This window comes from Myripristis murdjan, chromosome 24, assembly GCF_902150065.1.
Source record: "Myripristis murdjan chromosome 24, fMyrMur1.1, whole genome shotgun sequence".
Taxonomy (NCBI): Eukaryota; Metazoa; Chordata; class Actinopteri; order Holocentriformes; family Holocentridae; genus Myripristis; species Myripristis murdjan.
The window spans coordinates 14,274,282-14,300,022 of NC_044003.1; the positions used below are offsets into that span (position 1 = coordinate 14,274,282).

General features: G+C 40.3%; 2 protein-coding genes across 2 annotated transcripts; one reads left to right on the forward strand and one right to left on the reverse strand.

Moving 5' to 3' along the window:
* Positions 1-714: 714 nt before the first annotated feature.
* On the reverse strand, positions 715-7,810 carry LOC115356245 (sterile alpha motif domain-containing protein 12-like). Its single transcript, XM_030047332.1, has 4 exons — positions 7,682-7,810; positions 3,924-4,070; positions 3,658-3,795; positions 715-1,855 (listed from the first exon to the last, which is right to left on the reverse strand). The coding sequence occupies exons 2-4, from the start codon at positions 4,042-4,044 to the stop codon at positions 1,839-1,841; spliced, it is 276 nt and encodes a 91-aa protein (XP_029903192.1). The 5' UTR covers positions 4,045-4,070; positions 7,682-7,810; the 3' UTR covers positions 715-1,838.
* Positions 7,811-9,770: 1,960 nt separating this feature from the next.
* Positions 9,771-17,749, forward strand: LOC115356249 (uncharacterized protein DDB_G0290685-like). The gene is made up of 17 exons (XM_030047339.1): positions 9,771-9,826; positions 10,747-10,863; positions 11,172-11,219; positions 11,319-11,381; positions 12,377-12,430; positions 12,531-12,566; positions 12,692-12,751; positions 12,866-12,901; positions 13,028-13,069; positions 13,347-13,400; positions 16,006-16,059; positions 16,175-16,228; positions 16,344-16,397; positions 16,515-16,568; positions 16,872-16,925; positions 17,073-17,126; positions 17,264-17,749. The coding sequence occupies exons 2-17, from the start codon at positions 10,748-10,750 to the stop codon at positions 17,304-17,306; spliced, it is 876 nt and encodes a 291-aa protein (XP_029903199.1). The 5' UTR covers positions 9,771-9,826; position 10,747; the 3' UTR covers positions 17,307-17,749.
* Positions 17,750-25,741: the final 7,992 nt, after the last annotated feature.

Below are 25,741 nucleotides of genomic sequence, written 5' to 3' on the forward strand. Positions count from 1 at the left end.
GAGAGAGAAATAATCAGAGGTATTTATTAGCAGAGAAGGCACAGAGGACACCTATAGCCAAGACAAAGTGTCTGACTGAGGAACCGCCAGTAGGTAGTCATGCCTTCTTACTTCTTTCTAGTATTTCCTAATACTTAATCCATGTTCATCCTGCAGCTGGAAGCATCTCAATTCTGATTTTTCCTCTCATCAAATCAAATGTTTACGACGACGTATTAGAGGCATTGCAGGGGGGAAACAAAATATGGAGCTGGGGGAGCGGGGGTGATATTCAGAGAAAAAAAAACTCAGAATTTCAAAGGTAAAAGAGGTAAATTTACAAGAAAAAACTTTTTAAAATTTATGGGAAAAAACTGAAAATTATGAGATTATAAATTCACAAATGCAAGAAAAAAAAAAACTTGGAAAAATAGTTTTTCTTACACCATCGGATTTAGTAACAAAGAATATAAGTAATTTTTATCCCAGAATCGCAACATTATCATCGGCATCCAGACTTTGAAGAGACGTTGCTGTGACTTGGGCCGATTAAAAAGAAAACAATGATAACGTCTTGTGACATTTCTAATGTCACAGGGCTGTGGCTGTAGAAACAGCAACTGCTGAGGTCTGAAAAGAGGATTTCTCTGGTCAAGGGAATTTAAACAACAATAATAATAATAAATAAATAAATACTTTTTAAAAGAACACTGCATAGAATTGTGATGCAAAAATAGCACTTTTATTCATCTGAATAGCTGTGGCATTAAGAAATATTCAGACACAAACTTGACCTTTTACATCATAAAAATTTTACAGCGCTGACCATTCAGTCCAAGAGCATAGATGTGCAACACAATGTGCAAATGCACTGCAGTCATGCATACAGCATACGCTGAGATGCTTCTGAATGTATTGGGACCATTAGCATTTACATTTGGGAGCAACTCATAAAAGTACAAATTATTTTACAGTGGCCAGTGATAGTCATTGAAAATATTCTAACAGAACTGAGTTGAGTCACATCAACACAGATAAACGGCTGGGAGGCATAAAGATCAAAATCCAATACACTGAAGGGATTACCTGTAACACTATCATGATCGCTATTCACTCAGAAAACCTCTGCAGTGTTTGTGGCTGATCGGTGAAAACTATGAGCACAAATATCTCAAACACAAATACAGATGATTAAAACCAACAACATGAGTATAAAATATATTTCAGTCTGTATGTGATATTATATGACAAGAAAAAGACGGCAAATACAAAAACAAGCAAAATGTTGGTATGTCACCTGATGTTGGTCATATTTCATGTTTAAAATGAAGACCAAAAAACACTTTGTAACATTATAATGGCCATATAACAACATGAGAGCAACAGCTGGTGAGGAGGTCATGAACCATGCCTCGTTATCTATTTAGCAAATTTGTTTTCATGAGTGTTTCATTAAAAAATAAAAATGCCTCTGCAAGAGAGCAAAAAAAGTTATTGCAACAGTGAGTGAGATTCAGCGGAAATGTAAAGTTTTCACTCAGGTTTTCTGAGTCGATACATCAGAATTTTCATAAAAATACCTGGATGAGAGAGATGAGAGTGAGAGAAAGAGAAAGAGAGAGAGAGAGAGACTGATGGACAGGAGGGATCAAAAAGACAACAGCCAGACAAAACCAATCTCACCCATCTTCACAGGTCAGTGATTTCACAGGCAATGGGTTTCCTTTTCTCTCTTTACTCATTCTCTCTGTCTCTCTCTCTCTCAGCCCTCTCATTTCTATCAACCCCCTTTCTCTCTTCTTCACATGGATGGATGGCAGGAACAGTATGTGTGACTTCTCCCAAAGCTACATCTTCCTTTATGAAGAGAAACATTCTGGAGGGGGAAAAAAAAAAAAAAAAACAGAAAAATCAATATTTGCTGGTTGGCATGGGATATTCGTCTGAGATTTAATAGGAAGCAAGAGCTTTTCCTTGTCAGACTGCAACGCTACAACAGACCTAAAGGTGCTCTGTGCAATATTTTAACATTGACAAATCATAACCAATTACTGTAAACAAACACGAACATCATTGAGAGGTTTGGCCGCCCCTTCCGGCTCCACACTATATTTTACACTGTGGGTGCCTGGGGTGGATTTGGGGGTGTAAATGTGCTGGATTGTTTTGCAGCACAAAACAGGAGGAGGGCGCTGTCCTTCCAGCTCAATCAGTTGTACAACTAAAGACGTTTTGCGACTATAAGAACTTAGCCATGAACGCTATTTCATGGGTTTTCTGGAGTCATTTCCACTGGTAAGGCCACAGTTATAGGTGAAGTTCCCGGATCCTGATTTAGTCCTTGTTCAGGAGGTGACAAACACTGACTTGGCAACACTCATGAGAGGGTTACAACACGAACATGGCTATAGCACCAACAGACTACAAAAACAAACCAGAGATATTAGCCTGAGACGGGCGCTGTCCCAGGGAAGCCAGCAGGATGTGACCGGAAAGCGCTTTCTGGTAATGGCCGGCTGCTTTTCATCAGCAAGCAGGACGAGGAGAAATCACCCCTGCTCATCAGGATAAAAACACTAAAAAGCATCAGGAGCTTATGGCCTGTCAAAAAGTGGTAGGTAATAGGTTAAACAGCTTCACGCATAACATCTGCCTTGATTTGACTGAGTGACTTGGCTTTTAATTAATGTTTTACTGTACTCGCGAGGTAGCTCAACTCATTAAAGTCTACAGAAAAGTCTATAAAACACTCTTCCATAAGGCACTTCATTCATATGGTTGGTTCTTCATACAGTGGAAAACGAAACAGTGCCTGAACTCCACAGGTTCTGACATGTCACAAGCTTATACTGTGCGCACTGTTTGGAAAAATGTCTGGCATCTCTTGCCCTTGTTGAAACACTACAAAACCAAGACGCAACCTCATAGTTTATTTTGGACAAGGCTGACACGAAGATGCACCGGCTAACTTTCTGTATGTTACTGTATATTGAAATTATCTTCACCGCTGACCTCTTAGTCTCTGTTCCTTATTGAACGATCTGAACACGTTTTGAGATTGCAGTCGTCTTTCAAGTGCAAACTCTCTAGAAGTCACTTTCCATAAATTTTCTGAGTGAACTGTTCCTTTAAAAACTTCATAAAATGTGTTCTTGGGCAATGTATGGAGATCAATCCTAAACAGTGAATAGTAAAGTTGATCCAAAATTAAAAATTCAGTATCTACCTTCTCACCCCCACATCAGTTAAAACTCCAGTGCAGTTGTTAGAGCCCCTAGTTATACAGCACAAACTTTGATGTACATTTTGTGCTTTTTGCTGTAAAAAGATGGTCCCATTAATTTTAATAGTTTGGTGGAACGCTAAAATGCAGTTTTGCAGATTACTTGCTGTGTGTTTGGTTTTCCTACCAACCTCAGTGGCGGTTCTGCTGACAAGGTGAGCTGATAATGACAAAATTTTCACTTTGTGGTCAAATCCTATGTGGTATATTTACAGTATGATTTCCCAAAGAGAAACAAACTGGAGAATAAATCAAGTTATTAGCTGTGTTAAAATCTCTACTGGTGGAATAAAAGTCTGTTTTAAGAAGATATGACTACTTTGAAAGTGTAAAAAATCATCTTTTCTTTGCTTGTTTTGTCAGATGTGTAGATTCCCTGAGCAGCCTTGCCTCACCAGCATAGATGTCATTGAGGTTCTCCAGTTCTTCTTGGACTCTGAGGAGAAGAACGTCCTGCAGGATCTCCTGCTGCTCCTTGGACTCCACGCCCAGACGCTCCAGGTGGTGCTCCTTCATCCTCAGCAATGCACGGCCTACAGAGGAGAGACGTTCATGTGAGTTTATCTATGAACTAGGAGTGAGTAAACAAGTAACTGTAAAATAAACAATGAGCGATATACTCCACCTTATGCAGAACTGGCCATGCAGCTGTCAGTCGTACCTGTTATGCTGTGTTTAATGAAGGCTGTATGGAGCGTGTTCAGTTGCGCTGGGTAATATTCCTGCACCCAGTCCAACACTTCCTCCACCGACCAGAATGACACCCGCTTGGACAAGCCCATCACCCTGCAGCCTCATCAGCAGAGCCCTAAGAGGCAAAACCCAGAAGCGAAAGAGAAACCTGAATTATATTTATCTAAAAATATATATATATATATAAAACTGTTATTGATGCAGTTGAGGATTGAGGATCTGCAGGTGTCCTTTTCTTTTACTCTTGAACTAGAAACAGTTTCCTTAGGTGTCACCTGTTTGTGTCCGTGCAGCTTTAAGTGCCTCCTTAAAACTCACTTTTACAAGATGACTGATACTTAACAGTGTTTCCTTTCTCCGTGATCACGCTACCTTTATATTTTTATATGGCCACTGTCTGGTGTTTAAACTGATTTTACTGTCACTACAAATGTAATTGTGCTTATTTTAGTATCATCATTATCCATTGGTTTAGATGCACTTCCCTATATTTTGCACTTTTAAAACCCAGAGTGTGTTCTTTTAATGGCATCATTTGTTTTATATGAGATCATCATGTATTTTCCTCATGTGGAATCATCTTCTTCATTTGCATCTTATTTGTTTATATTTACATGGTTTCTTTGCTTCAATTTCATCTGCTTTATATGAGCTTATTTCTTTTATCCACAATATACTGTACTTATTTATAACTGTGAACTTTTTTTTTTCATTCTGTAAATCCACTTCCAACCTGGAAAGCAATTGGCGCTTCAGCTTGAAAAGTGCAATATAAATAAATAGTATTTATTTATTTATTAATGTACTCTGTATTTCCCAGTGATTAATTCTACAAGATCCTAAACATAATGAGAAATAGCTGATTCTGAGGGATTTCCTTAAAACAAAGTGACATAACAACAAACTTAAAAAAAAAAAAAAGATGCTAAAAAAAAGGTCTCTCGTTTTAAAATAGCTGCCTCAGTGCCTTCATTTGGCTTTCCTCCCCGGTCAGTCTTATTCTCTTGGGTTGCACTGCTATAGGGCGAAAACTGCTAAAATGTTGATGTGACCTTTTCAGCAGGCCAGAGTCTTGTTATTGCGTTATAAATATAGGAATGTAATTTCCTGTGTTAATTAAGGGGCAGCTGTGATTGGCTAGGGCAGTAACGAGGCCTCGGCGGAGTAATTGACATACACAGAGCGGAGACCTTTACACCAGGGCAAGAAGACGAGAGGAAGTTCCCTTTAGTGTCAGAGTGAGTTGAGGTGGCAAAAACCTCGCTGTGTGTGTTGAGGCTACTCTACAACACGGCTCTATGTGTTATAACGTAGGCCGATTATGATAATAAATATTAGGGTGTGACCTCAACTGAAATTTGTTGTATTTGGTCAACAACAAAGTGGAAAAGTCAAGTGTTTAGGATCAGACTGTCTTCTAACAGGTGAACACAGTTTGTAAACAGAGGTGACACACAGACTAAGCATAAATTTTGATCTATATGTTGGACAGATTCCTAATTTAAAAATTATATAAGTTAAAATTCCTTTATTTATTGAAACATGATGATGTCCTTAAGACAGATATTACTGGCCATATGATGAACTCGCTAAAATGTCCACATTCGAGAAAGCACAGAGAGCAGAGCCGCACAGCTTTAAACATAAATCTAGCCAACTCTGACTGAAATATAGCTTTTTTTCCTCCTAGTGGCCTCAGTGTCTCTTTTACTTGATGTAACACACCGCCACTCTCAGCATCTGTGCCTGCGGGCCTCCTAACTCCAGCAGTATGTCACCACATCCTGCTTGGGTTTGACAGTCTTATCTTGCCTAAGGGTAGACGAGCTAAACTGTCGTGAGGGGGCGATGAGGCTACCCTGTTCAACACTTTCCTTAGCAACCAGGCTTACATGAAAATGACATGAGTACAAAAGCACTTGGACATGACAGAGGGCAGAGCATAAGCATCATTCTGGGGGCCTCATGAAAGTAAATCAAGATTTTTTTTTTTCTTCCAGTTGAGCCAGATGTTTTTGCCTGCCACAACTGCCTGAAAAATTTGCCCGATTAAACAAACTGACACTCCATTTCATGTCAGTTTCCACTCCTTCTTTTGAGAAGCTTTTGCATTAGACAGCCTGTAATCTGACTAGGGGGTTTTCTCAAAGAGATTGATTGTATATTATTTTAAACACATATGAGGAAACAGCCAAGTAATTTAGTGTATAGATAAAACTTGGGTGGGTGGGTCATTTTCTGGAGGTAGTTCCCACCCTTAACAAACTGTCCAGTGAGCCAACAGAGTCTAAATAGCATTGGGCCTCATTCACCAACCATTCTTAACAGGAAATTTCTTCTTAAAACCCAGTTGCGCAGTTTTTAATTCACAACCTTCCCAGGTGTTTTATTTTTTGGGATTTGTTCTTAGTGAAGAGCAAATTCTTCTTTAATTCTTCACTGAGTAACAGCATCCCATGCATGTTTTTTTTTTTTTTTTTTGTTTTGTTTTCTGTTTCTTTACATCCACTACTGACGCCACTCAATATGACATCTCTGGGTTCTGCATATCAGAGGATCTGGTTTAGATTTTTCTTAGGACCATTCTTGAGAACAGATTTAAGAAAAAAAAACCTTCAGAAGATATTGCTGGATGAGGCCCGTTGCTTTCATCAAGAGCATCAAACCAACCACGAAATAAAGGAATAAACACTCCACAGGCCCCAAACAAACAAACAAAAAAACTCTTCTAACACACCATGAGATCAATTTCTCAGAAAACGGGTGTGTGAGCTCTGATCAATTTAATCAATCTAATTTAGCAGCCCCTCATTCTGTGATTACTGATTAATACCAGTCGTGGTGTTCTTCCACTAGATTTACGATATATGACAATAACTTATAAGATAAGATGCATAAACAATTATCCTAAACTCACCCCTCAACTCGAAGCTTCACAGTCTTTACTGGCCCAAAAATCAACTCCATACTCTATAACAGTGAGGACAATTCTGCGCTTGTGGCTGAACACCAAATTACAGAGAGCCTTCATAAAATTCAACGACACAATACTACCATCTTGTGGCGCTTTGCAGCAGTTACATCTTTTGGCACAGGCACTTTAAAAATATGGTTGAATTCAAAAGATATGTTCTCCTTCAAGTCTACATTTCTAAAACACTTCATACGGAGCTTCAGATTTCTGATTTGGAGCTTTTCGCCATTACGAAAGAAGCCCCCTCCCCTCGGTTTGCGCCATCCTCTCCGGTATGGAGACACACCTCACCTCCGCTACTCCAAAGCAGGGAGTGAAGTATCGCCTCGCCCATCGCAACCTATTCCTGGTCAAACACGACTTAGGGCCGTTTCTAAATTATTGGGCTCTTCTACATATCATCCTCTGTGCAGCATTAGTAGTCCCTCCCTGTGCCATAATCCACTGTCCTGTGCTGGAATAAAAACACGCAAACTCCTTATAAAAGTTTACATTTTGTCCAAGTGCTGTTTCCGCAGACTATATGTGCCGAATTTAAGAACTGATGCTGAAATGTCGTTTTCGTGCTCTACCAGGTATGTAAATAAATGCCTAAAGCATTATGAAACAGTCAGAATTTTGAACGAATGTTTCCGAGCTACCTCTCCACACTTTGAGGAACGGCCCGCACCCTAAAACAAAGGCATCAACAGCGAGTTGACAAATAAATTAGGAAATAATAGTCATATGTGCACTTGATCATCTTTACCAACCTTTTCTTCCTTGCGATCGTACACCGAGACGCAGTGTTTAGTGTGAGCACGGTGCTGGAGCTATTACTGAAACTAATGCTGGCACTTCCTTGTCTGTATCGCTACCTGTGCAGTTTCCTAGCTCCGCCTGGGACAGGGATGCGCACTGGCGGCCTGATGGGCCAAAAGGAACGAGCAAAGCATTTTGAGTCAGTCAGTGTCTGGAAGCCTGCCGTGTTCCTGGTAATGGAAGGAGCAACTTAAAAAAAAAAAAAAAAAAAAAAGTCAAAGTGTCTCTGCAAGGTGTTGGTCTCCACCAAGACTCTGGAGCTCTATCAAACCCTTTCAAAAGACAGTGTTTGGTGTTTTGATGGTGTTCATGGAGGGCCCTCCCTAACACCTGGGTCTAAAAATCAGTAGGTTTGGGTTGAGATGTGGTCATGTGTGCATGAGGACCATAGTATATGACTTAACCTTACATTTTCATCATCATCATCAAACAGTGAGTCTGCATGTCCTGCAGATGGTGGCATTATCCTGTAAGAGACTGTTCTCATAAGGAAGGAAATTCATTTCATCACAGGATAAAGGTGATCAGTCAGCATACCTTTGTATACACACACGCGCAAACATACACACGTATTGCTTTTACTGTATTTGTGGGGAGATTGCATTGACTTACATTCATTCTCTACAGCCTGTACCTAATCTTAGCCATAACCAGCTTATGCCTAACTCTAACCCCTACCCTAACCTTAACCTTAACCTAGCTCTGATTTGAACCATAACCCCAACCTTGACCAATCAGCCAGAATTAACATGTGAGAACTATCCAGAATGTCCTCACAACCCAAACTGTCCTCACCAGAGCAGCAGTTTCTCAGTAGTTGGTCTCAAAAGTACAGCTAAACAAGCCCTTTTCATCCACTACAATTTGCAAATTATAGCATATCATCATTTTGGAGTCTAACTAGTAAACCACATCCATATTTCTGATTTAAAAGCCAGTTTTGCAAATCCTGATGAAAAATGGTCTAAATATGAATCAACTTCTAAAATTAGCCGATGAAAAAAACTTAACTTGTGAATCCGTTTTTAATGTATTTTTACCAGAGCCATTTTAAAACATCTATTTAACGGCAAAATGCCTTTTAACCAGTGACCATAACTCTTTTTAAATGTTTCTCAAAGTTCAAAATGCTCACTGGAATTTTAAACTTGAAAATGTAGTTCGGGCCATGGGACGACAGGATTATTAGCCAACAACCACCATATTATAAGTTACATACCGCCATACTAACTCAACTATTTCCAAGGACAAAGAATAACATGTGATATAGAGTACAATAAATTTGTATTTTTTAAGGAGCAATTTAGATACAATATGAACAATAGTCAAATGCTCATATAACATGGCATGGCACCCTGCAGTATATCATATGATTTGTGATTTGCTGCCTCTGGAGAGCCTGTGCAGTGGTGCCTGCCAGGTGCATGCAGTCCAAGGCATATACACGCATTAGCCACTTTATTAGATATACCTGTACAATCTAATACAATCCAATACAAATATTCTGTCATGAAAAGTACTTTTATGATGCCATTTTCTTTTTGTCACAGGAATAGAGGTGCTCATTCGATTCTATGTTTGGCATTGAGCTCAAAGTTAGTGGTGCTGTTGTACTGGACTGCATTTTATCGAGTGGTGTTTCTCATATTTTTTCTTCCTCATGTATGTATATAATGCCGTTCAGAAGCTGTTAATGGCACAGTGTCAGCAGCTACATGATTGCGGGGTGGCCAGAAGTGCAACATCCCTGAAAGTCTCAACCACTAGAGGGCACTGCAGCCTGGGATCTCAAGGGATGCACTTTCTTGAAACATTCATAGGAACATTCGTCCGTCCAGTTTTACCCTATAAACCTCACCAAATGCAGAGACTGTATGTCCAGCCCTCTTGAAATGTTGCAAAATACTGCACAAATTAAATTGAGGAAATTAATGTAGAGGCAACTGATAACAAAAAGGTGTCCTCAGATGTTTTTTTTTTTTTTTTTTGGTCCCTCTCAAATATGAGATAAGAGACCCACATCATCCATAGATCTCTCACTCTTCAGTTTGCTGCCATCAACTACAGCTTCTTCACTTTGATCCATCTGTGAACAGGTAAGTGGTAAATTTTAGTCATTACTTTATTGATTTAAAGGAGACAGTGTCCTTGGCAGGGGCGTCATTAGGCCTGGGCATAGTCCCCTCTTCTCATTTCTTAATTTTTTGCCACCCCATCCCCTGTCTCCTTGCCTCTCCTCCCTAGGTGAGGTGATGAGATGTGTGTGTAAATGTGAGATTTTGAAGTAAGGCTTTGCTGAAAAAGTGCATCTGCACAAATACTTTTTCGAGTCAGCTGAGCCAGCAGATCAGGGACGCGGTGTGGGTTTGCAAGGGAGAGGGTGTGTGTGTGTGTGTGTGTGTGTGTGTGTGTGTAGGCTACATGTGTGTGCAAACACATCCTTCCCAAGCCATTTAGCAAATAAAAGACTAATTATTCTGCTTGTGATACAGCCATATGTCTTATGGTCAGTCAGGAAACAGCTGTAGTCAAATGCCTGTCGATTACAGATGCAGATCTTCCCCAATGGAAATAATTTGATTGATCTCTTACCAGTTTTCACACATCTTGTTTAATTACAAAGGTCTGAAATGTCTGCATGATGTTGAACATTATGGATAAAACAGAATAAATACATTTTAAAAGAGCAAATTCCTACATATCTAGTGGTTATTTTTAGCAGAATGAATAATTTATCGGCTCAATTAATAATACCTACATATTTTACTTACATTCTATGTTTTATACACATAATTAGGCAACATCTGGCAGGCTGTATTGGGCCAATCTGGTCAGAAGTCTAGGTACAATTTTTTTTTAGCCTAATCCATCTCTAAATTAACTGTTTTCAAAGGGCAGAAACCGCGGCAATAAGTACTATAGTGATAGCACTGGATGAGGAAACAGTAAAATACACACTGTACCACAGGAGCAATCACAGAGAGTTCACTGTGATGTGTTGGATTCTGTTTTTCAGGATGAAGCATCTTGTGGCCTTGGCTGTGCTGATGCTGGTGGTCTGCATGGCCGGTCCTGTTGCAGAAGCCTGGTTAATCCACAGGCTCTTACACATTCCCTTTACACCAGAAACAAGGTCAATGATAGCAGTTGTTTTATGTGTGGTCTTTTGTGATTTGTGAAGGATGAAAAGTATAGATCAACGTTATCATACCAAATAAAATCTCAATTTTATTTCCTCCCTCCTACACCAGGTGCTGCGGATTGCATCAACATCCTTTCAAATATACATGGTACAGCCAGAACCAGAGGCAGTCTGTACAGTTCTTTCCAAACTGGATGACTGTCACATAATGATTGTTGTGGCTAATTGTCTGCAAAGTAATACATATATTTTGTTATGACATGCAAAACCTGAATCAAATTCCCCTCCTCTTCCCCCAGGTTTGGTAGAAACAAGGTATTCGACCAAAACCTGCGAGAGGGCAGCATGTATGATTCTCTCTAAACTCAGTGACAGTCAGATAATGATTACAGTGTCTAGTGGTGTTTTTAAAGTAATGTACAATTTTTGTCACATCTCTCTTCCAGCTCCATCAGATATGGTGCTAATGGAAACTTATTACACAACCTAAACCAGCAAGGAGGCAACATGTACGTTCTGTCTAAACTGACCGACTGTCACATAATGATAACAGTGGCTAGCAACCTTTAAAGTAATGTAGAATTTGGCCCTGTTTCCACCTGGCATTAACAGGTGCCGTGGGTCATCTGATCATAGGTCGACAGCTCTAAGTACGTCTGTTCACACCTGGCGTCTAATGTGACAACCATTGATTATATCTCAGGTAAGGTAACAGGCATTTAACAAAATGAGCCTTGCTCACTGGAGCCTCATTTAATTGTACTGTAAATTACTGATGTATGTCATATCAGTAAGTTATTACTGTTATTTCCAAACAAAGTATATTTTTTGAAGCTCTCTCAAAGAAATGCAATAAACCGAACCCATATCCCAACTGCGGATCTTTTATTTCCATTCCGCTATGTGGTGGAGCATAATAATGATGATGATGTAGATATGTCTGAAAGCCTTCAGACCCCTTACTTGACATATTGTATTTAAGAAAAAATAATATTGTTTTTGCTGAATAGCCGCAAATGCAGTTTGCACACTCTGAACAATAGAGTTTGTAATATTCAACCCAAAACCCAAATCAGGCTTGACTGATAGCATCGGTTCAGGCTCAGATTATTTAAAAAAATGCTTTGGTGAAACAAGTATCATGTAGACAGCCTGTATTTTTATTCACAAAACATCTGCTTTACAGCATACTTGCAGTTCAGTTGTGCTCATCAGAAACAGGCAGGATATTTTTTTTCTATTGGAAAACTAGGTTAGGGCCAGTGTTGGAATTAAAGCATGGACTGCTGAGTAAGTGATCCTTCAGGGCAGCCTGGGACACATGTGTATTTACACATCAGATGCAATTTGGACAAGTGTCTTGAGTGAGGACGCAAGTGAGGACGCACTAGGTGCATTTACACCCGTACTTAGGGCTGTAAACATGTAATCGGATCACCCAGGAACAGGGCCTTTTTGTCATGCCACGTGAAATGAGAATCTGACTCTCTTTGTCCTCCATCAGGTATGACAGTAATGGAAACCAGGTCTACTACCAGAGCCAGCAGGGAGGCAGCATGTATGATTATGATTACAGTGGCTAATTGTCTTCAAAGTAATGCATACATTTTTGTCATGCCAAATAAAGTCTTAAGCTGATTCTCCTCGTCTTCCATCAGGTATGGTGGTAACCTGAACCAGAAGGGAGGCAACATGTACGTTTATTTCTAAACTCAACGACTGTCAGAGAATGATAACAAGTGGATAGCAGCATTTACACTTGTAAACATTTTTTTCATGATGATGAAATGCCAATTTGGCTCTCTTCATCCTCCATCAGGTATGGCGGCATTGGAAACCCGGTCTACAACCAGATCCAGCAGGGAGGCAACATGTTCATGTACAAAACTCAATGACTGTACCATAATAATAACAGTGGCTAGTAGTGTTTAATGCAAAGTACAATTTGTGTTATGACAAAAGAAATGTTAATCTGACTCCCTTACTCCATCAGGTATGGCAGTGATGGAAACCAACAGGGACGCAATCTGTACGATTTTTTCCAAACTCAGTAACTGCCAGATTGGGATTACAGTTGTTAATTGTCTTCAAAATAATGTGTACATTTTATTATGCCAAATGAAATCTGAATCTGAGGTTCCCTCTCTTTCACCAGGCATCGTGGTGATAGAGACCAGACCAAGCAAGGAGACAGCATGTACGGTTTATTCTAAGCAGTGCTAATCAGATTATGATAACAGCGTCTGTACTCCAGAGTAATATACAATTTTTGTCTTACCAAATGAAATATGAGTCTGACTCTGTTTATCATCCATTAGACATGACAGTAAAGGAACACAGGTCCACAGTCATGATTCTTTGCAAACACAGTGATTGGCAGATAATACTTACAGCGGCTAAATGTCTTGAAAGTAATACATACATTTTGTCATGCCAGATAAAATCTGAATCTGATTCCCCTCCTCTTCCATCAGGCATGCCGGTAGTAGAACCCAGGTCTACAACCAGATCCAGCAAGGGGGCACCCTGTACGGTTGTTTCCAGAACTCAACTACTGTCAGATAATAATAACAGTGGCTCACTGTCTTCAAATGAATGTATCAGCTTTTCTCATGCCAAATGAAATATATTTTAATCTGACTCTCCATCAGGCATGTCAGTCATGGAACCCAGGTGTACAACCAAAATTGGCAAGGGGGCAAGATGTAGGTTCTTTCCAAACTCACCTATTGTCAGATTATGATTGATAATGAATGACTGAATGACTGACTCAAAACAATGTGTAATGTTTGGCATTCCAAATGAAATACCTGTACCTGACTCTCCAGATATGGTGGCAATCCAGGTGTAACCAAGGTGCACAACATACGCCGGATGGGGGGCAAGATGTAGGTTCTTTTCAAATTCAGTGACTGTCCAATAATGATTGCAGTTTGTAATAGTCTTCATTTTTGTCAAGTCAAATGAAATAAGATACAGACTCTCCTGCCCCTCCTCCCACAGATATGTCAGTAATGGAAAACAAGTGGGCTCCGCGAACAAGCAAGAAGGCACCATGTAAGGTTCTCTCCAAACTCAGCAGTTGCTAGATTATGATGCCAGTGGCTGGTAGTCTATATGTATAATGGCATGCCAAACAAAAATATGAATCTGATTTGCCTCTTCTATCACTAGGCGTGGCGATGATGGAGCTGAGGTCTCCAGTCAGATTCAACCAGAAGAAAGCCTGTATGGTTCTTTCCAAGCTCAGTAACTGTCAGATAATGATAACAGTGGCTAGTAGTTTTCAAACTAATATACAAATGTTGTCTTGCCAAATGAAATGCAAATCTGACTCTGTTTGTCCTCCACTAGGCCTGGTGAAAATGAAACCCAAGTCCACAGTCAGACCCAGCAAGGAGTAAGCCTGTACGGCTCTTTCTAAGCTCAACAGCTGTCACTTTATGATTACACTGGCTAGTAGCATTCACCATAACGTACATTTTTTTTTTTGTTGTTCCAAATGAAATATGAAACTGACTCTTTCTCCTCCATCAGGTATAGCAATAACAGAAACCAGGTCCACGACCAGTACCAGCAGGGACGCAACCTGTAGGGTTCTTTCCAAACTCAGTGACTGTCAGATTATGACTACAGTGACTAACTGCCTTTAAAGTAATGCATACATGTTTATTATAGCAAATGAAATCTGAATCTGATTCCCCTCCTCTTCCATCAGGTATGCTGGTAGTAGAACCCAGGTCTACAACCAGATCCAGGAAGGGGGCACCCTGTATGGTTGTTTCCAGAACTCAACTACTGTCAGATAATAATAACAGTGGCTCACTGTCTTCAAATGAATGTATCAGCTTTTCTCATGCCAAATGAAATATATTTTAATCTGACTCTCCATCAGGCATGTCAGTCATGGAACCCAGGTGTACAACCAAAATTGGCAAGGGGGCAAGATGTAGGTTCTTTCCAAACTCACCTATTGTCAGATTGTGATTGATAATGAGTGACTAGTAGTCTTCAAAACAATGTGCAGTGTTTGGCATTCCAAATGAAATACCTGTACCTGACTCTCCAGATATGGTGGCAATCCAGGTGTAACCAAGGTGCACAACATACGCTGGATGGGGGGCAAGATGTAGGTTCTTTTCAAATTCAGTGACTGTCCAATAATGATTGCAGTTTGTAATAGTCTTCATTTTTGTCAAGTCAAATGAAATAAGATACAGACTCTCCTCCCCCTCCTCCCACAGATATGTCAGTAATGGAAAACAGGTGGGCTCCGTGAACAAGCAAGAAGGCACCATGTAAGGTTCTCTCCAAACTCAGCAGTTGCCAGATTATGATACCAGTGGCTGGTAGTCTATATGTATTGTGGCATGCCAAACAAAAATATGAATCTGATTTGCCTCTTCTATCACTAGGCGTGGCGATGATGGAACTGAGGTCTCCAGTCAGAATCAACCAGAAGAAAGCCTGTATGGTTCTTTCCAAGCTCAGTAACTGTCAGATAATGATAACAGTGGCTAGTAGTTTTCAAACTAATATACAAATGTTGTCTTGCCAAATGAAATGCAAATCTTACTCTGTTTGTCCTCCACTAGGCGTGGTGATAATGAAACCCAAGTCCACAGTCAAATCCAGCAAGGTGTAAGCCTGTACGGCTCTTTCTAAGCTCAACAGCCGTCACATTCTGATTACATTGGCTAGTAGCATTCACTTTAACATACATTTTTTTTGGTGTTCCAAATGAAATAGGAATTTGACTCTTTCTTCTACATCAGGTATAGCAATAATAGAAACCAGGTCCACGACCAGTACCAGCAGGGACGCAACCTGTAGGGTTCTTTCCTAACTCAGTGACTGTCAGATTATGATTACAGTGGCTAACTGTCTTTAAAGTAATGCATACATGTTTATTATAGCAAATGAAATCTGAATCTGATTCCCCTCCTCTTCCATCAGGTATGCCAGTAATAGAACCCAGGTCTACAACCAGATCCAGCAAGAGGGCACCCTGTACGGTTGTTTCCAGAACTCAGCTACTGTCAGATAATAATTAGAGTGGCTCATTGTCTTCAAATGAATGTATCCGTTTTTGTTATGCCAAATGAAATATATTTAAATCTGACTCTCCATCAGGCATGTCAGTAATGGAACCCAGGTGTACAACCAGAACTGGCAAGGGGGCAAGATGTAGGTTCTTTCCAAACGCACTAACTGCCAGATTGTGATTACAGTGGCTAGTAATCTTCAAAACAATGTGCAGTGTTTGGCATGCCAAATTAAATACTTGTACCTGACTCTCCAGATATGGTGGTAATGGAACCCAGGTGTACAACATACACCGGACAGGGGGCAAGATGTAGGTTCTTTTCAATGCAGTAACTGTCCAATAATGATTACAGTTTCTAGTAGTCTTCAGTTTTTGTCAAGTCAAATGAAATAAAACACAGACTCTCCTCCCCCTCTTCCCACAGATATGTCAGTAATGGAAAACAGGTGGACTCTGTGAACAAGCAAGAAGGCAGCATGTAAGGTTCTCTCCAAACTCAGCAGCTGCCAGATTATGATGCCAATGGCTAGTAGTCTATATGTATTGTGGCATGCCAAAGAAAAATATGAATCTGATTTGCCTCCTCTTCCACTAGGCGTGGTGATGATAGAACTGAGGTCTCCAGTCAGAACCAGCCAGAAGAAAGCCTGTATGGTTCTTTCCAACCTCAGTAACAGATTATGATTACAGTGGCTAACTGTCTTTAAAGCAATGCATACATGTTTATTATGGCAAATGAAATCTGAATCTGAGCCCCCTCCTCTTCTACCATGTATAGTGGTAATGGAAACCAGTATTACAACCTAAACCAGCAAGGACAAAGCTTGTATGGTTCTAACCAAGCTCATTAACTGTCAGATAGTGATTACACTGGATACTAGTTTTCAAGGTAATATACAAATTTTGTCTTGCCAAATGAAATATGAATCTGACTGTGTTCCTCCTCCATCAGGCATGACAGTGATGAAAACCAGGCCCACAACCAGAACCAACAGGGACACAATCTGTATGTTTTTTTTTTTTTGTTTGTTTGTTTTTCCCAGACTCAGTGACTGCCAGATTATGATTACAGTGGTTAAATGTCTTCAATATAATGTGTACATTTTATTATGCCAAATGAAATCTGAATCTGAGGCTCCATCTCTTTCACCAGGCATCGTGGTGATGGAGACCAGGTGTACAATGAGACCCAGCAAGGAGATAAATTGTATGTTTTTCCCCAAACTCAGTGACTGTCAGATTATGACTACAGTGGCTATCTGTCTTTAAAGTAATGCATACATGTATATTATGGTAATAAATAAATAAATAATCTGAATCTGAGTCCCCCTTCTCTTCCATCAGGCATCGTGGTGATGGAGACCAGGCGTACAACAAGACCCAGTGAGGAGACAGTCTCGTTTGACGGTTCTGACTCCAGAAAATTTATGGATGTAGCCAGTATTTCTGTTACTGCATAATCTGTAGGCCAGTTTTATTGCTTTGTTTTGGATGATTTGGAGTTGTTGCAACTGGTTTTCAGAAAGTGTAATCCAGAATGGCATGGCATATTCAAATATGTAATGAATGTTGCTGATGTAAAGCTCTGTTTTTCCTGCCAGCGAGTGCTTTGAGGTGATGAACTGTTTTTGGGTTTCTGTAGTGATTTTGCTGAGTGGTCCACTGCATATGTAGCTGTGATGTGGCACCAAGGAATTTTGCTGTTTAGTTATGTTAACAGGGTTGCCATAAAATTAAATATTGATCGAGTGCCTGTGAGAATGGTTTTTGGTTAACATGATACGTTGGGTTTTTCTTTGCGTTTTGTTTTATTCTTCATTTGTTTGACCAGACTTCACCTTCTTGAAAGCAAATGTGGATATTTTCTTGGCAGTGAGTCGTGGTGATTTTGAGCTTGTCCAAGCTTTGGCATAATTAAAATGAGCATAATAAAATGTGCAATAAAAATGAGCGTGTCCTTGGTTGCAGCCAACTTTATGTACATGTTAAAAACCCTCACATAATTATATATTGCAACAAATTCTAGACAGATCACAGTGCAAATGCAAGATCACTTCAAAGAAGACAACGAAAAAAACTGCTGAATGCCAAATGCTTTAAATTGCTTAGGTGCAAAGGTCACACATGCAAATTCAGGCAGCTAATTGCTCTGCATATAAAAGAGACTTTGAATGTTTTTGTCCTCTGAAATGGAGCTCTGTGCCAACGTCCTGAAAGGAGGAGCTCAAACTTCTGGACTGCCCCTTTCCAGGACAGTCAAATATGGCCTGGGCCTTTACTGGCTGACAGTCCAGCCTAGCCTATTCTTATTTGCCAGATTCTACTTCCCAAACCAGGCCACAATATAAAAAGGACAAAACAGTCTCACTGAAACGTCTGTAACACAAAGTCACAGTGCTCACATTAAAGAGTTAATTTTTTCTCAGTAATTACAAACATTGTTGAACTTTTTTTTTTTTTAGAAATTGCATCTATATTTGGTTGGAAGCAAAAGTTTTTGTCAAACACAACTCAAACTCAAATATTTTTATTTTCTGCTAGGACAGTTTAATTCCCCTCTATATTTGTCAGTTTCAGGTAGGGTGCTGATCTCCTAAAGCCAATAATCATGAAAAGACTCAAGGACTCAACTCAAGAAAAGACTCCTTGTGATGCCAAGTCATCCACTACTGACCCATGACCTGGGCCAGTAGTTCCTTCTACATTAACACCTGGTTTAACCCAATTAGGGTGTGGCTTTCACAACAACCCCCAAATGTCCAACCTAAAAGGGACCAAACAGAACAGCTTGGTGAGAGTTTGTTTGACCAAATTGTCTTTCATTTGATGAATTAAAGAGAAATCCTGACTTTGGTGATCCTTTTTTATAAGTTTGGTACAGCCGCTTGCCAAGTGTGCACCCTTGACGAACAGGTACACTGACTTCCAGTTGGGATGTGTCTAGTTGCTGGAATAGTGATGACAATGGGGTGCATAGTCACAGTTATCCCTCTAGCATCATTTCAGAATAGGGGAGCAAGGGGTACAACCTAACATTTCAGGCCAAATGCAAAAAAATGTAGGATATGTAGGAGTTAGAGAACTCATTTTTTTTTTTATACAAGCAACATACACATCTCTGCTACAAATGAACACTTTGGGCTCTAGTTTCGCAGACCTGGCGAGGCGGGGGCGTAGCGCAGATGCGCTTCGCCACCTGGGTGTGGCCAGGCGGATTTTCCAAGTTTGGCACGCCGTTCTCGGTGGCGCAAGTACTCCGCCATCCCTCCTACCGGCGCAAGGGAGGAGAGAAGGCGTGGAGTGGGTTTGACACAGCCGATTCACATGTAACCAATCAAATGAGCCCCTGTCCTCGCCTTTAAAATGCGCTGCGTGAAGGCTTAATGAAAGTTTACACAGCTGACATGGAGGTCTATTGCCGGAGGCGGAGCGGAGCTCAGGAGACAGGCGCGGAGCGGAGACCGGCGAGCAGTGCGGACACGTCACCAAAACCTCACAGGCAGGCTTCCGGAATTGTCAGGCACATGAACGATGCAATAAATACCGAAAAAAACACTATTCAATGCTACGATCACAATCAGCACATACATATATCTCCATATCAACTGTCCCGTCACAGCTGATGTCAGATCAAAGGAGATTGGCACCGTTTGTGCTGATTGTGAGGTTTTGGTGATGTGCGCCAGCCAGCCAAACTTCCACTGCGCCAGCTCCGCTCCGCCTTGCGCTGAAAGTAGACGTGGTTTCAGATTGCGAGCTTTTGGCGCACCTCGGCGAAGCCTTTTGGCTCAAAACTGTCACTACGCCAAGCCGAATCTGTCGGCACCTCCCCCCGCTGCGCCACCACTCCCATCTCGGCGAACCTCCGCCTGCGAAACTTGGACACTGTCCGCCTCTGCCGCTTCGCCGGTCGAAACTAGCTCTGCGCGGGGTTCGCCTCACTGCGCCACCCCGCGCTGCGCCGGGAAACTAGAGCCCATAAACTTTGTTTCTAGAACCTACCATTTCAGTGGAATTTCACCCTAAGTGGAAGAAGAGAAATGAAGAAGAAGAAGAGAAGAGAAGAAGAGAAATTAACCCCACAGGTGGGGTTAATTGTAACGAAGCGAGTCTTAGTTGTAACACTTACAGAAAGGTTTGGTTTAACACAGTTTAATACAATCTCATCTACATTCTACTGGGGGATACTGATTGTGTAGGCCATCAGTGGTGTAGTGGAGTCCCCCACTACACTAAACTCCCTCTCTCTCCAGAGGTCATGGCCCCAATCTGGCGTTTTCCTCTTGGAGCAAGAACCCGGAAAGTGAATGAGAGTGATAATTGTAATTAGTATTTATATTTATGTATTGGATCTTTATCTTTAATCGTATTTATATGTAGGTATGTATATATATGTATATTTATTTATTTATTTAGACTCCTCCATGATGATAGAGGCTCACATGTTATATCCACACACACATGCTCCACCTTGTGCGCACATGCGCGTGCACGGGTGCACGGATGCGCGGACGCGCACACGCGCGTGCACGGACGCGCACGCACAGCTACACTACGTAGCTAACGTTACTCTTATGTTAGTGACAAATATGCAGTTGTTTTTATTGCGGCTTAGTTGTAACACTGCGTTACAACCAACCCCACTGTGTAGTCACTGGTCTCAAACCTGACTAGCACTCGCTATGAGTTAGCTAAATGTTTTGAATCAGTGCTATGTTTTGGGCAACATGACGCTTAATACGTTGATGTAAGACTGGATTTGGTAATGCACACACACAGTTCAGTAGTCAAAAAATTATAAGGGTAAAGAAATTCACTTACATGGTGGTAAAACACACTTGTGCACATATCTCCTCCAAAATGCAGCCAATTCTCCCCAAAATTCGCGCTGGCCTCTCTTATGATTATGTGATGAAATAACCAGAAGCACTTGCCGGTTGACCTTGTGCAACTACTTAAAAAGTCTGTGTTAAAACTAACCCCGCGTTAGGTCTAACCCCGCGCTCCCCTACACATGTAACATGAAGCAAGAAAAAACTAATATCTATTTTATGATTGCAATCAACAGATCTGGTTCAATTTGTTATTATCTCATAAATAACAGAATTAGGCAGTGTGTGATGAATAGTTTTGAGCACATATATTTCAGCTGATATTTCAGCTCATAAATGTGATCAAAACTGCAGATGAACAATGCCAAGTCATTTTCTGCTTCACACTCACTGGATTTCCTAACTGGGAAAAAGGAGAGGTAAACAGGAAATAAGGGGTTAGGATTACACAGATAATTTTTTATTTCGCAAAATTATGTGTGTTGGCCCTAAAAGGTCACCATCGCCAAGTGCATCAAAAACACCTTAGTACCAGCTTGGGAGGTGTGAGATTAGAAGGAGCATCCAGGAGAAACTGGACAACTAAGATACTGAAAGAGAGAGCTGCCAGTTTGTGTATTAGAGGCCGAGTTACATTACATCAAACGTTGAAATAGAAACTTGACTTCGACCTGAGCTTCAAATCTGTCAAATAAAATGACAAAGCCTGCCTTTTCGACCTCTGGCAGTGTTCAGCTTTTTAAACTAAATGTGATGCTGAGAAGCTCATTTATGTGTTTATCTTAGTAGACTATATTACTATAATGCCTTCACTGGTCTACCAAAACAAAAGACAAAAGGTAAAGCTCATCCTGAAATCCACAGCTCATATTTCAACTAAAACAAAGAAGGGGGACCATATTACTCCTGTCCTAGCCTCCCCCACTGGCTCAGAGTGACATGGCAAGCATTTACTCAAAACTGTTTCTTCAGCAAGTTTGTAGCCCACCCCAGGCTTAAGCCCTAGACTTGTTAGAGTGTGAGGTACAGCATATATGACAAAGGGCACATCACATTTCAGCTGATTTGATAAACGTGATCAAAACTGATGCAGATGAACAATGCCAAGTCGTCTTCTGCTTCACACTCACTGTATTTCCTAACCAAGAAAAACTAGAAGTAAACAGACACTTGTCCCAGAGATAAGGGGATTACACTGATAAATTTCATGCTTATTTCACAATAAGCCTTGTCAGTTGAGTCTAAAGGGTGCTCACCTCAGTCCAAGGTGACATTGTCCACCTTTAATGTTTTGTGTTGTTTATCCATGTTATTTCATGGTTCTTGTTAGTTCTTGTCAAAACATGGAAAAAACATGATTTCACTATCTTAAGAAAAAAATTAATAAAATCTGACCAAACAGGCGTTCTTCCCACACCCAAAAACTATAATTAAGATTGAAAAATTAGTGATCACAACATCACATAATAGACATAACATATTAGAACTACAAAACCTATGGCGCAGGACACCTCAGTGTGTTGCAACTCCGCGCAGATTGTAGTTCTGGTACGCCTCTTCCGGGTTAGGGTATAAGTTGTGAAATTAGGTTTAAAAAACATACATAAGGTAGTTTTTCAACACCAAAAGTATAACCTTAACACGTAGCCTATGTTTATATCATGAATAAAGATATGTTATGAAAAAAAATATATATATATAAATCTTTAGTGCTATTTTGACGTGTTTCCGCGGTTTTTCCACCCGCTCTGTTTCGCTGACTGAAAGGGTTGTGTTCAATGGCGTAACATATCAGCATATTATCAACTTTCATGCACTTTATTACAGTTTATTGACTTTATTGATGAAAGTCAAATCAGACACGTCGCTGATAAACACTAGGATTATGGGTAATGTAGTGCTTCTCCGTGATATGACCTCGCAAATAAAATGTGTTTTCTTAAAATAAAGTTGATATTATACGGGACTTGTGGACTCGGCTGAAGCACATGCCATCGTTACACATCCTCATAGCTCGTGGTAAGTCTGCCTTGGATGGTTACAACGTTATGGCTAATAATCAGACCTTTTTCCAGAATATCAATTAAATTTGCACTTCCGGGATCTATGAACCACCACCCACAGCGTGACGTCACGGATCCTCGCTGACCTTCAGTGGACACTGTTTGTGTGGTGACCACACGGAATTAAAACCATAGAAATCGATTAAAACAGGTTACATGCGAGGAGCACGTAATGCGTTATTAGGAGGTCATGCTCATTTCACGGATTTCTGTGAGAGCAGGTTAACCCCACGCCTCCCTCCTCGGATTTCCACGGTGACAGTGAGGACAATACTTCCGAGCGGAAGCTACATCAGCGATAGTGGTAGCAGCGTCCATAGCAACAGCCATAGCAACGATAGAAACCAGAAAGAATCTTCGTAATAACTAACAAAGTAAACATATGCATTAACTGAACGAAGATTTTGGAAATAAAATGTACATTTCCCGCTAGAAATGTTATCACAACGCATTTGAATGCATAAGCTCTCTTAAAATATTGCATTTTCCACTGAGAATAAAAGGAATGTCCGCCATTTATTTTGTTTTCACAGAAAGACCAGCCTGCAGCGCATAGGTCACGTGATCACAACTTTCTGGTTCACAATTACGTGGGAAATATACGAATTATAGTGCAATATTTTTCGTAGGAATTTGTACGAACGTTGAATGAGAACAGCCTGAGGGATTTGCATGGTTGAGATCTTGATAGATGCTTGGAGGCTGAGTGACACAGAGGAGGAAGATGCTGAAGAGTGCAGGTGTCATTGGTGCACTGGTGAGAGACAGTATGACGATCTTTCTGCTGTGTTTTATAAGAAATATTTTATTGTCTAAAACCCCAATTGCTCTGTACCAACAGTTTTCATGCAACAAGGCATGCATCAAGAGATTGTTTTTCACTTCCTCTTTCAAAAACTAATACAGGGCAGCATACTATCATGTACAGTGGAACAGTGCCATCAGAAATTACACAATCAGCAAGCAAAACTGTTTTTAAAACGAGGTTAAAGAAATACCTAATGGCTTAGAATGCCACATTATATGATATTTAACAAGGAACTATTTTGGGTCATTTCATTTTTTTTAAATTCACTGTACATGTTTTTAATAATATTATATTATTATGAGTTGTATTAGATTTTTTACTGATTATATATCTGATTCCTTCTTGATAGAATGGCGGTATTTGGTCATTGGTGTAATTATTGTTACTGGAAGTCAGTGTTGTCTGTTTCATTGCCTTATGTTTGATTGTGTTTATCTTTTTGCAATAGGATGTCATTTTTGTGTTGTGATGTAATGTTCACTTATGTGGACCCCAGGAAGAGTAGTTACTACCTTGCTAATGACTAATGGGGATCCAAACAAACAAACATACAAATAAACAAACAAACAAAAAAATGAATAGACTAAGTAACTATTCCATTACTCCACCACTGTACTACTAGTGATGTTTTGTATACATTAGCAACCACTGATTTTGAAATCTCAATCAAGAGATTCCACCCTACCCTGATGAATAAATCTGCATTATTATTATTATGCATCAAAACAGCTCTGTAGGTGAATATGTTACTGCTCATTTTATAATTGTGTGTGTGTCCGTGTGTGTGTGCATGTGCGTGTGCGCGCGCGTGTGTGTGTGTGTGTGTGTGTGACTGACAATGTGTTTGTACCTTCCATCTAAAAACTTCCACCTTACTGTCTCTCAGGTCCCTGCATTGCTAAACAGTGATCAGCATCAATCTGTAACCAGCTGTGTGTTTTCCTTTATTTACAATGAGGACGTAATCCAAGAGGATCGGCTTCTCTGAACCACAAGAGGAGGTAATTGGGGTGAATGCATACAAATGAGTTCAGTTCTAAGGTCTGCTACATAGGTGCATGTTACATAATGATTGTGTGCTGAAGACGATGTTAGTGGTTTCCCTCATATGGGGAGCCTACATTTTTTTCAGTTTGTTATATGGTTTGTTTATATGGCTGCATTAGTATTGCAACAGCCTTGGTGTTGGTACAAGGATAATAATATGATGTAGTCTTTTCTATCAAGGGTCATCAAAAAGCTGAAGTCTGAAAGAGGACTACTTTGTGACTTTTGTTAAAGATTAAATTTAACTTGAAAATGTAATAATGTCATTTTACACAAGTGTGACAAAAATGGAGCTTGAAGTAGTTCAGGCAACATACAGTAGGCTAGATGTCTGTGCAATGGAACTGTTACTCACAGCCAGCTATTACAGAGAAAAGGTTGTGCACACTTTGCTCTCATGACCATTTTAAAGTTGGTTACCTGTGTTTACAAAGCGGTTATTAATACATATTGGCCAGTCATTCCTCTAACAAATCCTTAACTAGTTTGCTTGTACATCTATGGCACTCTGCTGCCACTGTCACCTGTCTCACCATCAACACAGCCATCATCATCATCATCTTCATCATCATCACCACCACTACCACCATCATTATCAGCTTAGATGAAGCTGCTTTATTAGGGCCCGAGCCCTCCCAGGGAGAAGGGCCCTATTGTTATTAGTCTAGAGTTGCTTTCAGATGTACACAATGTACATGTACACCATAAACATATAATACACAAAATCCATAACCCTAACCTGCAACAAATCCTGACTGTAAAATTCTGCAAATTTCTCAACCGTGAGAAACACAGTTGAGAAAAGAAAAGCACATGTCATACAATGCAACACCCACAAGCACAAACCCTGAAGTCAAAGTCAGTGAAAGCCTGCAGCCTTCTCACCAGTGTAACTGAGCTTGTGCATGCTTGCTTCACCTTTTCACATGAGCAGGTGTGCAGCTTGAAAACAAGGCTACACTCAAACATTGACAAACGCTCAGAATTCACTCAATGAGATTATCTGTGCATATTTGCTCACAAAATTATATGTGCAGTTACAAATCTGTTCTTGCATGTAGAAAATGTTTTC